The 17414-nt window shown below is 34.2% G+C and overlaps 2 protein-coding genes across 6 annotated transcripts in view; one reads left to right on the top strand and one right to left on the bottom strand.

The window, feature by feature from the left end:
- Window positions 1-393: 393 nt before the first annotated feature.
- LOC143895686 (uncharacterized) lies at window positions 394-17398 on the bottom strand. 5 transcript variants are annotated; one of them, XM_077402994.1, is made up of 3 exons: window positions 16740-17398; window positions 7814-7905; window positions 394-6950 (listed from the first exon to the last, which is right to left on the bottom strand). In XM_077402994.1, the coding sequence occupies exons 1-2, from the start codon at window positions 16989-16991 to the stop codon at window positions 7816-7818; spliced, it is 342 nt and encodes a 113-aa protein (XP_077259120.1). In that variant the 5' UTR covers window positions 16992-17398; the 3' UTR covers window positions 394-6950; window positions 7814-7815. The 5 variants fall into 5 exon arrangements, 2 of the variants coding, with proteins under 2 accessions (XP_077259120.1, XP_077259119.1); XR_013256409.1 differs by lacking the exons at window positions 394-6950; window positions 7814-7905 and adding exons at window positions 13942-14217; window positions 16503-16630; XM_077402993.1 differs by lacking the exon at window positions 394-6950 and having other exon boundaries at window positions 7196-7905.
- Ndae1 (Na[+]-driven anion exchanger 1) overlaps window positions 13822-17414 on the top strand; it is a 57543-nt gene continuing 53950 nt past the window's right edge. The window contains exon 1 of the mRNA XM_077402977.1: window positions 13822-13963. The gene's annotated coding sequence lies outside the window, so the exon portion shown is untranslated. The remainder of the gene's footprint in view (window positions 13964-17414) is intronic.

The following is a 17414-nucleotide window of genomic DNA, read 5'->3' as shown; positions in this document are numbered from 1 at the left end:
GACTTCCATTGACTCTCTGTGATGGAAACTAAGAAAGAGGCAGATTTATGAATACAAGATCGTTATTAGAACAACAAAAATCTTTGGGATTTTTAGTGATTTCGATTATTCTTTTACTGCATTAGATTGTCTTGTAGTAAATATTATTCAAATTAAATTACAATAAAACTTTTTAAATTGATTTTTCGGGAACTTTAAAACGAAATACTTTTAAGCGATAAAATATTTTAATTCTTAATAATCAAGCAATGCAAAAATATTGTTTAGTGTTTTTTTATTTAACATTTTATTTACAAATTTATAATTAATATTATAAGAATTGCAGTTAAGAAATATAATTCTTTACACAATATATAGTATATAATAAAAATTGACGAATAACGGTCAAAAAAACTATACAGAATATTATTAATATTATTTTATCTCTTTTTTTTTATTCTCGAAAAGTGTGTATTGTTCGTGATAATACGTACTTTTTTAACGATGTAATACATTTAAATCTGAAAATTAATAAAATACATGTTTTTAAATATAACACATAAAAATAGTAAATAAAACTTAAAAATTAAAAAATTTTTATTTGAAAAAGTTATAAAATGAAAAGAATCATATGACTTAAATTGTCGTAAAAAAATTTTTTTTGTTCACTTACAATGTTTCTCCATGATCATCTACATCGTTAACGGTTATAATGTGAAAGCAGCCTTTTGTAATCATTCGTGTTGTGCCTGAGCGCGACGAATTAGTGGACGTTGTGGTAGGTAAGATGCATGGTAATGCCAACGCCACCCAAGTTAAGACATCCTTTTTCGAGAGATAATTAAGCATCCTGTCGTAATTTTCGGCGCGAAGGAACGTGCAAAACCTCGCTCCACGGGCGGTTTTCCAGAGCCTCGAAAGGCGTGCGAAATCGTTAATAATTCCCGGATTCTCCGAAAAGGAAGAAATAACTGGCATTTCGAGTTGGCCGAACGAAATGGAATTTAGCTGGTAAAATTATATTTAACAACACGCGTTCTAATTTTTAAATACTATTATACATCACAGAATATACCTTATCGAAATAACATTAGTCTCGGTATATTATATAGTATAGTAGTTTCTACACTGTTAATGATGTAACACAGATGCGACTCATTTTTCACTACCATAAAATAGATTTTTTAACGGAATTGTATAATTTTTTAAATGTATAAACGTTGCACATTAATTATATTAATAAGTATTAGTAATATTAAATTAATTATCTGTTTAGTTTAGAAAGTTCCTGGATCCAACTTCATCCTTTATGGACCAAGAGATTCTATTCTGATTTTCACAGCTGAATGAAGTGCTGGAAATAAAAATTATGTAAATGATATTTTGATAATTGTAGCAAAGAGTAAATTCTAAATTTCAGTTTTTATTGACAGTATAAAGATGTGTGATCGCGCAATGATCTATCGTTTACTTTTCTCCATGCCTAAAATCTGAAATAATAATTTTAAAGATGAGATAATTATCCTATATCGCGCACAAAAGGTGAGATATAGATCTCTAGGCCATAGTATTCTCACATTTGTTACAAGAAGATTGTATAGGTATACAATGAGCGAGTGGCGGCGAGCGGCAGATGCAAGAAACTTCTAGAAGAGATCGCGCGTAGACCTTGTGCGAAATATCTCTCTCAAAGCGGAACGGGGACCAAATTCGAGACCCAAATTCCGAATTAGCCATCCTCCGTAGCTTTCCATTGAAGTTACTTCCGCGACAACCGCATCGTGCGCATCATCCCTGTCCTTGGCGGGGCTAAACGACGAGTTTTCACGAATTTGTCATAGCCAGGTGAGAGTATCGAAGCGCGCGCGTTCTCTTTTTATCACATTTGCCGGTCCGGATGCACGCCTAGTTAGAATTTGGTCAAAGGGAAATCTCCCCTTCTTAAATTTAAACCAACGACAGTAAACCACGGGACCCGTCGTCGAACCTCCGGGTGGACAAGGAGGGGGTCTACCTGACTGTGAATGGGCATATAGTTGTCATCCTGTCGACACGATCGTTTCGAAACTTTTATAACGATCCGGGCATTGACAATCTCCAAGTACCATAATCATCTTCGACCTCTCAATCATCTTCTTTCTCAAAGGCTTGGTGGTCACCGAAATATTGTGGTTTTGTATAATACATACATATATATATATAGTCCAGGGAGAGTGTAGATACATCGCGTTCTGTGTGGAAGCATATTTTAGCTTGAAACACATAATTCTTGATTATCGATTTTCGTAGTTATATAATATTTAAGTAAATTTTCTTATTATTTGGTTTGACTTTGCGATGTATTTTTTCTCCAGACTACTTGGTGAGTTTTTTTTAGAATTTTAATTTAAGACAAGGATGTAACTCTCAATTACGTTACAGATTTGGACCTTTTAGTCTCACTAAGTTTCTGTCAAATTGAAACAGTAAACTCACCATGTTAAAGGAGAATATATTTTTGTTGTTAATATTATACCACTGAGGATGGCTCGGACAGGAGCCGAAACGTTTGGATTTTTGTAAATCGAGGAATAAATCACATTTATATTTAAACGCACCTGGATCCGCGTTGTGACCCTTACAGCCCTTTCTACTTATATTATTAATATTTAAGTACATAATTATAATTTCAAGTGATAAAATATCTTAATGAAACAAATATAATTTAATTATTAATTAGTAAAACGGTATGTGCATGTATTTAAACAAAAATATGCTTTAGGCAAAAAATAAAATTATATTGGTCGTGCACAACATTTTTTATATCATTCTTTTTACATGAAATAAAACTAAAAATCATATCTTTAGATTAATTTACTGACTTATATAAGAAAAATAAAAGTATTCTGTGTGGAAACGCTCGTATTAAGAGATAAACATCTCGTTTCATGAAAGTATATATATATATATATACGCAATAATACTGAAAATAAAATTTATTGCTTCTGTTGTTGCGAACGACTTTTCAGCATATATGAATAAGTAAAACGGAATTTGATCGTCGATCGCACGATATCTGTACTGTTCCGACTCCGTTGTCGTGCAATCCGGGGAACTCGGTGTCCAAAATATACCAGCTAAGAAATTAATAATCCGTTAAACGATTGCTGGTGGACATAAATTTATCGCGCGACCGGTATTCCGAGTGTGGTCCGCTCGAGGGGAGCATCGTTCACTTTCAGCGCGACACCGCGATAAATTAATAGCGGATCGACGTTGATGAGGGACGATAACGATCGACGCTTCGCCACCGCTATGCAAACGACTCGGTGGCAAGCGCTCGGCGCAAAAAAAAAAGGACAAGGAGCGCTGAATGTCCAACGGAATAGTGAATGAAAGGAAGTGAGACAGATAGATAAGAGAGACGGTTAATCGCGAAGTGAAACGGATTGAGAAGAGAAAGGGCGGGAAGGAGGCGGGGGTGTGCAGAGGAGGAAAACGAGGAGGAGAGGACAAACACACAAAGAGGAGTATACGACATTCCAGATGCGCTGTAACCAATTTGTGAGCCGGACGATAGTGACAAATACACGATATTGCCATAACGTATCGCCGGGGCATGACTATATCGTCGGAATTAATAGTCAACGCCGCTGACTAATAGCCTCATTAATTAACGATCCGCGGGGCCAGATTAGGCTAATCCGGCTTAATTTAGTGATCGTGCCGTCGTTCTCCTATCCACCTACCTGTCTGCTCCGCTCGGCCGGGAGGGAGGGCCGGCTTACCTCCGCGCCGCAGGTAAATCTCGTTCTCTCACGGACGGCTCTCGCCGTCCGCCGACGCGACCCCTCTGGCTCCATGGGCGTGATCGTTTGGACGATCGGGCTTTTATATTAATTGAAAAACACTCGTGGAATTTTCAACTTCTTGGCCCCGCACATGCGATTTGTCGCCGACTCGCTTTCCGCTTTCGAACCTGAGTTATTTTTAAGTAGCTGCAGATTTAATACCGTGTGTTTGTGTGTGCGTGTTCCCTGAAAGATTATTCCACCTGTCAAAGGATTATGCAGAAAATACTAAGGCTATAGTCATTGAAAAACCCCTATTTTTCACTGGCTCGAGGAGAAAAAGTGAATGGGATGAAGTGAATGAAGAATAAGACATTGTTCGCTACAATATAGCAAACAGATTAGAAAGCATCTAAACACACAATGTATAGACGACTGTTTTTCTATAGTATAGCTGCATGCTAAAAGGTGCTACACATTAGACCTATTATTTAATACACAAGTTACTTATCATTGAATTTATCAAATTATGTTGAAAACTTAAAAATTTGAATATTTAATAAAATTTATTAAATACATATAAAGGCTTTAGATCAATATATTAGATTAAATGTTTATGTTTTTAATCTAATAGACAAAAAAATTATTCTTTCAATTGTTATAAACTAATAACTATATACAGAAAATAAAGAGATAGTAGGTGGTATTCAGGAAATATTTCTTATTGCGAATTATCTATCTAAAATGTTGCCTGACATAACAGGAAGCTGTGTCTGTTTTTCAAAATATGGATTATAGAAAATTTTGCAGGCGTTACATTGCAGGTGTTTAACGGCGCATAAGAGCGGAGAGAGGGTTTTATGGTAGCAGGTACATCAAAATGGCGGCCGGGCCCGGAGATCAGGACGCCTGCGGATCGGCGACAGTCCCCGATATATCTGTTTGCCTGCGTGAAGTGCGTTCGAGCGCGTTACAACTCAAACCTTTTAGCCGGTTGTTTGCACGGCGCTTTGTATTCTATTTGTACAACCGCTTAAACAACTCGGGCTGGACGTAAGCCGCATTGAAGCCCCCTCGAGCGAGTTGTGCGAACCCTCGAGCGGAGTCGAGGAGGCCACTCTCGTGTGACGAGCCGCATCGATGCTCACATCGATGCTTTTCCAATGCGTCTACAAGCTTATAGGTATTTCCTTTTTGACTTGAGCGCGATCCTTCAAGTGCATCCGTACTTCTTCGCTTTATTGCTCCCCGCTTATTTGAAAATTTTCTCTGTCCATCTTCTTTATATCTTTTCTGAATCCGTCGATGATTAACATGATCTTTTGACGAATTAGAAACCGATAGAAAAATTAAACAAAATAAAGAAGAATACTTACACATCAATATACAAATTTAAGAATGCAAGTATAAATCAGAATATGTAAATATTTCAATTAATTTTAAATTTAAACACATTGCAGATACTCTTACGTCGAAATTTTATATACGAACAACTCTTGGCTGCATATATGGCACTTTTTTTTGTAAAATATATTGAAGAATATATGATGTGTTAACTTATAAAACACGAACAAATTTATATATTATCCGGTTTTTGAGAGCAAAGCGATTATATTGCCAGGAGCTTTTCGAGAACGCATTGATCCCGATGTCCAGCACGCTGTAACTAATCTCTATTCGACAAGCATTTGTCGAAGGCTATCCCTAACATTCCCTGAGAGAATACCGAGGTACCGTGAGAAACTCCATATATATGCCATAGTATCCCCGGCATATTAGTACAAATGGAGAACGATGGAACGCGGCGAAGTCGAGAACGGGGGCAGGTGGGCAACCGAGGGAGGTGGATTGGTAGCGATTAACTTTTACTTAAGAGGTACCCTCGCCTTTGGCCGGCGTCATCTCGGAGATGTCGTGTGCAACAATGGGGCACTTAACCGCCGCGAAAGCTTAAGTCATCGTAACGACCAATCGGCAGGGCGCGCACTGCCTCCCCCTCAATTATCTCGGGGGCAAAACAATTAAACGCGACCTACGGTTGCCTCCTGGGATCGCGCTAATGCCCGTCGTCGCATATAAGCGGACAGCCCGGGATTCGGGACTTGTGGCGTTGTCCGGCCAGGGACAAAGGGATGTGCATCTTCATCCAATTAGGCGATAATGGAACACGGACGCGCGTTTTGCCACGGGGCGCGACGGAGATGATTCCCCAATCGTCCGGCGATCTCCTCTCCCGCGTGCCAGACGTTTTTGCGCCCGTCCCGCTTTTATATACTCCGTATTGTTACTCTGTGTTGGTGCCCTCGGAATAATCTCTTTTTTGCGGCTGTAATTTGCAACGGGCCCCCGACACATATCGCCAGTCTCGCACGCTGGCTTCGACTTGTCATTGATATTGGATTTTCGAAGAAAGAGAAAGCGGGACGCATTTATGATCAATCTGTACTGAATATCCAGATATCTTGTATTATAAAGAATGTTATAATATAGCAAATATATATATATATATATATATATATATATACATATATATATAATTTTATGCTAAAGATGCTTAAGACGTTAATTCCAATAATACTTTTTTTTTTTTTTTTTTTAACAGTCTCTGTATGTGTTTTTCCAATATTTAATTTTAAATATTTAATTTTGAATCCGCAGTGTGTTGAGCACACTCTGATTTAAGAATGCAAATAATTGAAGTTAAATAGAAAGTTAAATGCAAAGGATTCAATGATTTAACTCGTAAGATAAAAATCTCTTCAACTTATAAGATAAAAATCAAGTTATTCCGGGGTACAACTTATACATAATACGATGTAAATAAGAAGTGCTCTTGCAGTTCGCAGACTGAGGTGAGTCAACGCGTGGATCTCCTTGAAAATTCGAATAACCGATCGGACCGGAATGACCTATGACGATTGGGACGAATTAGGCGCACGAGATGTTGTGACAGAATTTAATAATCGCCCACCGTGATTCGAATCTCTCCTTTTCCCCCGATTAACTGTGGGAGCGTGAGATTGATTCGTATATGGCTCGGCGCGCGCGTCGACTTCCAGTTTAATGTATCGTATAATACTACGATTATTACATGGAGACGCGCACCGTCATCGATCATCGGAAGGACCTTCGACCTTCTAATAGTCCACTGATTCTGAAGTAGTATCTCGCGATCGTTCTTGTGACGTGAATAACCCGAACCTGAAACAAATGAATTCGTGCGACTTTTTGAACCCTGTAGCTTCTTATCGTTGTGAATAATCTTTCATATAATTTCAATATTACACATAATATATATTTAATAAGCAAATGTTAAAAAGCGAAACAAATATTTAAAATAATTTATAATTTAAATTATATCATTTTATCTAACTTATTTAATATAATAAATATAATTTTTTGTTTTATATATATATATATATATACAATATATTCCTATTATTTTTCGATAACCCAGAGTAGATAGAAAACATTGTTTCAAGGAATGTTTTTATTAGCGTAATTGGTCCAGTATCTTACTATTTTTATCGATATATTTATTATTAGCACAATCACTTACTGTAATTTTTAAAAAGGAGTGCAAGAGCTACATTCTGAATAATTTTGAAAAAATTATATTTTTGCACGTTTTCTATTTATCTTTAAAGTTAAAAGGAAAGAGATCAAGTTAAAAAGAGATATGAAAGTTTAATAAATACACGACACAATGTCCAACTAAAAGATAATAATATATTAAGAAGGAATTTGGAAAAAGAATTTCCATTTTCTTCTTTCATTTCTTCCTCCCGTTCTCTATGTATACCAGGTGTTTTTCTGACCCATTTAGTTACAACTACGTGTTTCCATTAGGGGAAAAACGGCGTTTTTTTTATGAGTATAAGCTTTGCCATTTGGATACCACTGTAATAGTTCTTTTTATTGCAGGCTGACTGTTTTCAACACCGAAGATACATCACATACTGGTTCTTCGACCGCGAATGTCTTCGATTTGCCTAAGCAAACGGAAGGGCCATAAACGCGTGCTAGGCCCTTTTGACCCGGCATTAGCATCGCTATCAAGGTACCATCAGTCCATGTGATTGCTTAATCCTGCGTAGCCACACGAACGTGCACACCGGTCCTGGGAACGAAATTCGAGCTCTCGATTGCCGTTACCCTGCAATAAAAATAAAAACCCATTCTCGGAATGTTAATCTGACATACGCACAATTTGTAGATTACCTGACTCTGCGTGGCACAATTTTGAAATTGTCGCTTCTACAATTTGACAATTATCACAACTATTTTTAGTTTTTAACTACATTAATTATTCATACTTTATATCCATAAATTAATTTTTTCATCATAAATTAACATATTTAATTATAATTTACAGTATTTACAGACAACGTGCTTTCTCTTTTTGTTAATTATAATAAATTTACAATAAATACTGTAAGAAATATATAAATTATGGATTTTTATTTTATTTTTATCGGTAATGTAAACAGTTATAAAATATTAATGTATACATATATTATTACAGGTTTCATTACCATATCATATTTTAATTTAACATATCTTGACAATAAATAATGATATTGGTAATAAGTTATATAATGTATTATCGTTATTTCATTATTATTTATAGTATCATTCATTATATATTTACATTTTTATTCTATATGCGAAATTATTTTAGCGCATCGCTAAACCGTCGTTATTCTTCGATAACATAGAAGACAGCGTATACCGTTAAAGGATCATCTCGTTATGATCTTTGTTGATCTTTAGAGGAGGAGCTTTAAACTCTGAGGTTATTTCGAACGTTGAGGCGCCGATTGCCCCAGTGGAATTTAAAGAGGACTCTTCCACCTTCCGGCAAATATTTGCCGGCAATGTGGCCGGGAAAACTATGCTATACGGTGCCCATCGATGTCATTCGAGCCAGCTTCAAGCTCGCACCGTCACAAGTGCATCGCAAATACGGGACCTGTCGACACGAAGACATCGATTTTCATAAAAAGATCTACCCTATATATGTTCTCAATCTTCTTCGAATCCGGATTTTCCCTTATGATGGAAAAATTATCTCGAAATTATATGTATTCTTTGTTAGATCCTTCAAATTCTTCGTCGTGTATTTTATAAATTGAAAATAGATTTCTAAGAGTCAGTAAATAAAATCATACAATAAATATACAAGTATTATTTAACTATTATTTGACTATTCAAAGATTTAAATGTTTTAATCGAATCAATCGAATAAATTGATTTTTAATTGCATTTGAATTTGAAGCTCGAACATTTCTGTTTCGAGCGATTTAACTGCGCAATGTGTTATTCTTTTGTCCGAGCCTTAGTATAAATGTATAAATAATTACATCTTTGGACCACACAGTTGCGATAGCCAACGGTCATCTGTTTTAGCTCCACGAAAATATTAGATAAATGATAATAAAGAATGAAAGAGACGTTGTATTAGCAATTAAAAGTTAACGTTCGTCAATTGGAGGATTTACCATTCATTTATTTATTTCACGAAAAACTGTTATCAATGTGGACTTCAGTCATTGTTTAGGCAGACGTGTCGTAATGCTGATCTATAGGTTGCAGGCAGGTGTCCGGAGTAAACTATGCGGATAAATACATAGGTATATGTGCACCCGATAATATTTGACTCGAGAGCGAGAGAAAAGGAGGTGCGCCCGGTTTGTTCCTGCCCGTGCTCAAACATAGGACCTTCCACACGGGCCTTGTGCCTGGGCCTTATCTCGATTCTTAAACAAAGGAAATGTCAGTGGAAGAGAGCCACGCTTCCTTATCTGATTTTTTTCACATCGTCGCACGTCGAAGCCGACTGTCCCCGAAGCTCGCTTCCGTATTATTTTTTCAAGTTCATAACCATCTCGGTTTAGGACTCCCATTCACTCCCCTTCAATTTTGTCAGGATTTTCCGCGTTAACTACGAGGCGAGAAACTCGCACGGATTGTTTTCTTAAGATGGCGAGGTGATCGAACCCTTAGACCTGTCAGAGAATGCGTGCTTAACAGCTTAACGGCTTTAGACAATTTTCGGGGATACCGATCTTCGAAGCGAAAACGACGCTTAATCTATTGTAACGCTTGTCAAGTCAAGTGTATCCAATAGGATGACAAGCGATTACTTTGTTAAAATATCAGCGTTTAAAGTAGCAGAACGTTTATAAAATGTTTAAGATGTATATATGTAACGATTTTATATATTTTTTATTTACTTTTCCTTGTGGTATGTTTATTTATTTGTATTTATGTCTGTATGATTTAAACGCGTATTAGAAAACAAATAACATTATTTAGAATTATTCATGCTGTAGGTAAAAAGGTATTTGTATTTTTTTCCAGATATTTTTTAAGAGAATAAAATATATATGAGATATATAATTATAGATATAATGATGTAGAATAGAAAAATGTTTCTACAAAATATTTCTGTATCAAAATATATTGTTTTTTATTTGTGATAAAATAAACTTTGTATACAGCAACTTCTATTTTGTGAAAAATTGTTTCAAAAAAGATAAAATGTATAAATATTGTTTAATTATATGTCTAAAAAGTAACAAAATTAATAAAAAAAAAAATTTTATTAATAATATAAATAAATTAACAAAAAAAGATATTACATATGCAAATAAAAAATGTACATATATACATATATACATTAGAGAAATTAGACGAGGTATAACATTTATCATTGTATATTGCTATTATCTGTTTTTTTAAATATAAATTTTGCACATATATATTTTTAATTTATGGACTTCTTTTATGCACAATAATTTAATATAATTGTTACAATATAATCATTTTTTTGGTCTTGTCAGTATGATATTGCCATCTATCGGAGTTACTCTTGATTTAATACGTAAAGTTATATCTAGAATGCGGATCATGATAAAAATAAATCATGATAAAAAGGCAAAAGATGCAAATGAATGATCAAATTTAATAACAAATAATAATTATTATTTAATTCAAAAATATAAAATATAAAACAGATTAATTTAATATGTATATGTGTAATAAGCAAACAGCATTACTGCACAGGAATCTGTTATATCGATGTATCAAAAGTTCTCAAATGGTAAAGTTACCAACATTCACAGAGTTATCACGATAAGAGAATTAAATTTGGACAGAAATTCAATTCTTATCTGCTCTGGGAAAAACAATGTTAACTGTTGGTTATACTTTATATATTATTGCAAGGTATAATTAAATATAATTAATTAATACATCTCTAATTTGCTTATCAATTAGATTGTTTGGCAGTAAATTAAAAAATATTTAAGATAAAAGATATATTTAACATATGTTTTACTTACAATTATTTTTTAATAATTATTATGTACTAGATTTATATCTTCTTTAATTTCTTTTAGAGTTTTTTTTATTTGTATATAAATATTATAGTGTATTAAACTTAAATATATATTATATATATTATTATTTGCATGAGGTAAATATGAGACTCCACATATGTATATATACAATAATATATTTATAATATATGAACAATACATATGGACAAAACAATTGAATTTGTACCCATTTTGTTATAATAAAAACAAGGAATAATATATATCGTAGATGTCAATAACTGTCCAGTGAATAAAAAGTTAGCAATATATGTCAGCTATTTATCAATCAATTTGATCAGCTGCAAATTGCTTCGACTTCAATTGCTTTCGCATTAAACTGCAATGTGTTTTATTTTCAGGATTTGTAGATATAACATATGATAGTAGTTTAACGAGCAAATCTGCCAAATACACTCTCACGATAGATTCGTAGGAAAAATCTGCTGTATAAATCTAAATAATAAACGGAAATAAAAAACCAAATACTTTTAAATCAATTTACTTATTCAATTCAAATTCATCAAATCCTCTCGCGAGCATAGTCACATAGTATTTTATAAATTTGTATTTAAATTTATTCTGCAATTTTAGAATTACTCTCGACGCTGCTGGTGATTGGAACAGTAAAATCAATCTGTAAATAAAGTACGGGTCGACTATTTATAATCGTTGGATCGATGTAATCTACGACTTTTTCGTCATTTTCTTCTTACAAAGAGATATCCGACATTTACGAAGTGCACTTGAATGAAGCCGACTGACTTTCAACATATAAATAGGCTCGTTTCTTGACGGACGCCTGTGGTAATAACCAATCTTAGAATATAATATATTCATGCCAGGACTGAAGAACGAGATTTGCATTATAGGAAGTAGAATTTTCTGCCTTCCGTACAACCCTATAAACTTTTGATAGCAGCTTCAAGTTTCATTACCCTATATATATCGCATTAGATATATAATATATTTTTCTATAGGATATATAGAACTGTCTTATCAGACTTTCTTTAACTTGTTCGTCACTAGGATTAGAGAAGTTTGATCATAAAAGAAAGTAACTATAACGAAAGGAAGAACACCTTATATCTTGAGCCACGTAGTTTTCGAATGTGGCGTAATTTGATATTTATTCTAAAAATTATAAAAAATATTTATTATTTAGATATCTGAAATTATTACATAAGATAATATCAATTTTATAATTTGTTGTTATACAAGATAAATCGAAAAAAGTTTATTTTTCATATCTAAGACAATTAAAATTAATTTTTAAAATATCTTATTTAAATATAATTTGCATGCGTACTCGAAATAATTTATATTAATACGCATTTTAACGAAAAAAAGATATCACCATTTTTCAAGAACATATTTTTTCCCGTATATATATGTTTCTTAATAAGATTCATATCTATAGATATTATATGTAATTTTCTATCGAATATATCTATTAAAATTCAATGCAAGAAATTAACGTAATTAGCTTTCAGTCGGCAATTCATACTCTTTGAGGGCAATGAACGACCTTCAGACATCCTTTCACTCTGCCGTGTCAGTGTCCTGTCGAGCCACCCTCGAATGTATAAGACATAGAAGGTATAGTCTTTGCTTGCTGTATATCGTTTGGTCTGAATACTTTATAATGTAAGTAGACAGATTTGTATGGATATCGAGGAGGACAGTTCGAATTTTGATAATAGGAAATCTTTGAAATCGAATTTTGGTCTGAAATGTTTTCAGATAAAACTACAATTTAGATGCTACAGGCCATTTACAGCTGAATCATCACAGCTGCTTCCAATAGCTAAAATCAATACTCTAAGAAGAAAGAGAGAGAAAATGAAATCTTGAAACATTTATTTTCTTCTGTGTGTTGTATATTTAGATAAAAGCAATTATTAATAAAATGCCTGATTTCTCTATTAATAAACATTACATAAAATTACGAGCAAATAATAAATGTTTCTACAAATATTTATGTTGACAGGAAAATATAAAAAAGCAGAATTGATATATATAATACGATACAAAATCTAATATAGAGAAGACACGTAAATTAATAAATATAATACAATCATAGATTTTAAGAAAATTAAGGAAATTCAGTTGAATTTACAAAATTAAGGAATGGAAAATATTAAAGGTAAATAAGATTCCTTTATTTGTTTTTGGAGTTTATTTACGCTTAAACGTCTCATTAATTTTGTTTTCGCGCTACGCTCGGAGGGTTATAGCATTTATATTTTGCGTGTACAACTGCTACAACCATTAATCGGTCGTTCACTGCTTCGTCAAACCGCGAGCTCGCTGGTGTCTGCGACTATTATCGATCAAGGAAATTCCCGTGGATCCAAGCAGGCATCAGGTAGAACGATGATTCAACGGGAAGCACATCGCCACTTCTATTCGGACGCGGCCAGATCGCCATTGGATGCTAACGCTTAAGAGACGGCGGGGCTGATGGTCGGACGAGCGAGGAGGAGTGTCGTCCACGTGGATCAATACCGAAGAGCGTGCAGGCGCCTCCACCTTTTGCGAGAAACAGTACTCCCGCGCCGCGGACACGCGCCGCACGCTCTCTCCACCGTCGATCCTTCCGTGCAAGGGCACCCCCGAGGGTTGGCACGGGGACGCCGTCGGTCGTCGTTTGCCCGCCGGCGTTCTCCTTCGTCCTCGCACCTGGCGGGAGGATGCGAGTCATCTGCCAACCGGGAAAGAAGGATCGTTAGATCTCGTGCGCGACGTGCCTTACCCGCTCCCGCTTGCCCGATGCACTTTTCTTTCATCTTCGTTCATCTTCCGTGATCCATCCGGGTATTAGACGCAAGAGAGGTACTCTTCGCGCGCGATTTGCTCGCTTCCGTGTGGAAAAAGCTCGCGTGTGTGCTCTTTCTGGTCTCGCTTCTTTTCTCTTCTTTTGATAGACTGTATATTTGTGTATTTTTATTCCACCCCTTCCCCCATTTCTGTGATACGTGTTTACTTGGTGTGCTGCATTATAACAATAGATTTGTTCAGGCTCGGCTGAGTTACTCACAAATAAGCTTGAAACTTTTACGTCTTTATGTTACGGTTAGTACCACGATCTAGAAAAAGATGAAGAAATAGAGTCATATTTCCGATAATTTTATTCAATAGTTTATTAACAATCCATCGGGTATAAACAAATTATATTGGCTGTTTTATCACGAATGAAAAAGTCATTTCCGTCTTATTGCGTACCACTTCTTGGAGATATTTTTCTTTCGAGATATTCTTCCATCTTTTCTGATAACATATCTGATAATAAACAAGAGGTGCTCTTCATTTTTTTCATTCACATGAAATATATCTTTCGTACTTTCTTTTTAGAATTATTTATATGTATTTACTTAACACGTACACGCACTATATTTTTATTTTACTTACTTGAACTTTTTTTATTTTTCTCTATTATATTATATATAGAACTTGAAAATTTTATGTCTTGCAATATTTTTCTCGGTATACTTTCAGATTTTATATATTTGTAGATACTTTTCGTAAATTAGTTAAAATGGGTCAAAAATAAATACTTTGTGATAAAATGACGTATATCATCATATTTCATAATAAGAGGAAATATTATTTCTTGGTAGGGAAGAATTGCCACTCTTTCTTGATATGGTGCTCATATTATTGATTTTTTTCATCATTTGACTCTCTCATTTAACATCACATAATTAATCCTGACATCATGTATGTCATATGAAATCTGTGATCTTCACATTGCTATATGCTTCACGTTGCAAATAGTTTTTATATTGTTCGTTATGTTTGTATGTTTGGTGATACTCTAGAGTAGAGTATAATCATTTATTCAAAAATGATCTCGAGTCTAATTTAATTTCAAACTTTATCGTTACTTTGAAGCGATAAGATTTATTTAAAAAAGATTTAGCGAGAAAAGATTTATATTTTTTTCTTTCAGAGGAGCCACGTTCCTTTTTTCTTGGCGCGTTTTATTGTTATTAAATTCTCGGATGACACGTGCACAGCACTAGCAATACGCTTCAAAAAGCATATTAAAATAAGTCTGGATATTTTTGATATTATTAAGAAGAGCAAGTGTACAACCGAAGTACTCCTTTGATACATAAACAGATCTTAGCAACCTTAAAATTCTTAAAACTTTATTATCTCTTGCCGTACAATTACAATTACACAAAGTGTCTCGAAAACTCTTATATAATTTTTTGAATTTTCAGAATTAAAGAATTGTAAGAAAGAGATTTTCTCTTTTGTCAATAAATGAGAAAATTATATAAAGAATATGTGACTGAAAATATATGACGGTAACGAAATTTGCTTACATTACGTATTCAGAGCTTGATGTTTCTCTTCTTTTCGCCGTATTTTGCTCAATTTTTGTTCTTTGTACCCCGAGAGAAAAATACTTACAACAAGACAAAAATGATACAAAGATGTACCATGAGCACGAATATAAAATAAAGTATTGTCATCAGATACGTATATACCCTTACAACAACTTATACATCATCGACATTCAATATCCCCGTCGCATTGCTGCCATTCTGCGTCTTCAAAAAATTTCCCACAGACGCATCTTTGTGTCGTGTTTCAAATTGACGTTCTTATTTTACCAATTTGTCACGCGGTCGAATATGAAAAATAATTTGTCGCATTGTATTGTGTCTTGTGCCCGCCGTCACGTATCGTACTAGCTTGCAGCAGCTGTGCACGCGATTTTTATTAAGAGTGCACTAAACTTTCCCGGCGATAAGTGCCGCTGAACTAGCGATAACGAGATTTTTTTTTCTTATCATATAGATATAAGCGTTTTAAGTGTCGTACGTTTTAGTTTTTTTTTGTACGATTTTACTCTATCCGTTATTTATTATTTTATTTTTTTATATATAGAGAGCCTTCATTTTTCATATATCTATTTATTTTTTTAATTTTTTTTGTTAATTATATAGATATGCGATATTCACGATTAATGAAAGAAAAGAGAATATATCTGAAATATATTTAGTTGTAGATTGTAAATTTACTCTCGTATCCTGAGAGGACAATAGCTTGAAATTCAATGTTGGCAGGATTTCTTTTTCGCAAACAAATGTTACAGACCTCTAAAAGTATACACGTATCTATATAGAGTTAAATAAAAAAACATGAAATTTGCATATCTATATAGCATAAATCAGGCTTAATTCGACATTTGTCTATAGCAAGATTAGAGACACTCAAATGTAAGAATGTGTCGATGTTTTTCATCATTTATATCAGACGTTACAAGTATCATTTGTAATGATAAAAAGCGCTTTTTCTGCGATTAATTAATGATAAAAACAACCAGTTAACATATATCATTAAACGTAATAAAGTGTACCTCAGAATTATTGATAACGAAATGCTATAGCGTAACATTTTTTTATTTAGTTTAAATGCATTGAGCTTATCTCTGATATCGATTTCTTGTCAACGTCAGAATTAAAGCCTGTCGACATCAAGAACGATCTATAAAAATTTAGAGTGCGTCAAAAAATATTTAATATAATTTAATGTAATTTTTAAATCATAAATTTATATAATTTATGAAAAGTATGCTTATTTTCAAAATACTCACGCTTGCAGCACGCCAAAATTGAACTAAATTTCTAGGGCAAACCGACCGTACTTCCCGGTTATCAGTTTGCATTGCAAGCAACTTTAGATAGAAACTGAGGCGAAAGTCATTGTTGCGCTCGGTGACAGGGCAAAGGGCTGGTTTGCGTTCGATCGTTATTCCGCTCGTGGCAGCCGCAGTCGCGAACGATAGGGCGGTGGTTAGTTGCGAAGGTTGCATGAATTTGTAACGACGGCTTTTTATAGGCGGCATTTATCCTTGCAATTCGCTGTCGCCAGGTCAAGGCGACGCGACGTTAAACTCTATAGCGAATCGACGGTTCGCGCATGTTTAAAGCTGCCATCTTTTAATTTTATTCGAATCTCTCGACGTTTGTTCCCCCAAGAGACCGCTATCGACTATCATCGTAAGAATTAATGTTAATAAATTCGACTTTTTACGATTGTAACAGATTTTTTTTCTTCTTATAAAATTAATAACGTGAAATTTAGCTTAATTGATGGTCTCAGATTGAATTGTTGCTTTTTCTTCTTAACTTAACTCGAGAGAAGTTTCTCCGCGGAATTTTTCGCGTCAATGAGAGCACTTCGAGCGCAGCATCTCTGTAAATAATTCAATATTTAATTCTTTTCCTCTTGATTTTCTTCTCCTTCGTTCAAGAAAATAACGAGACAA

This window comes from Temnothorax americanus, unplaced genomic scaffold, assembly GCF_048541705.1.
Source record: "Temnothorax americanus isolate GAGA-0224 unplaced genomic scaffold, ASM4854170v1 Scaffold164, whole genome shotgun sequence".
Taxonomy (NCBI): Eukaryota; Metazoa; Arthropoda; class Insecta; order Hymenoptera; family Formicidae; genus Temnothorax; species Temnothorax americanus.
Note: the sequence above shows the minus strand (reverse complement) of the source record. Positions and strands in the feature narration are given on the sequence as shown.

Excerpts from the sequence above, each read along its gene's own strand:
- LOC143895686 (XM_077402994.1), bottom strand. The coding sequence starts at position 16,991 with ATGCCGCCTATAAAAAGCCGTCGTTACAAATTCATGCAACCTTCGCAA. Across the intron at positions 7,906-16,739 it reads AATTTTGGCGTGCTGCAAGC|GGTAACGGCAATCGAGAGCT; the intron begins GTGAGTATTTTG and ends TTTTTATTGCAG.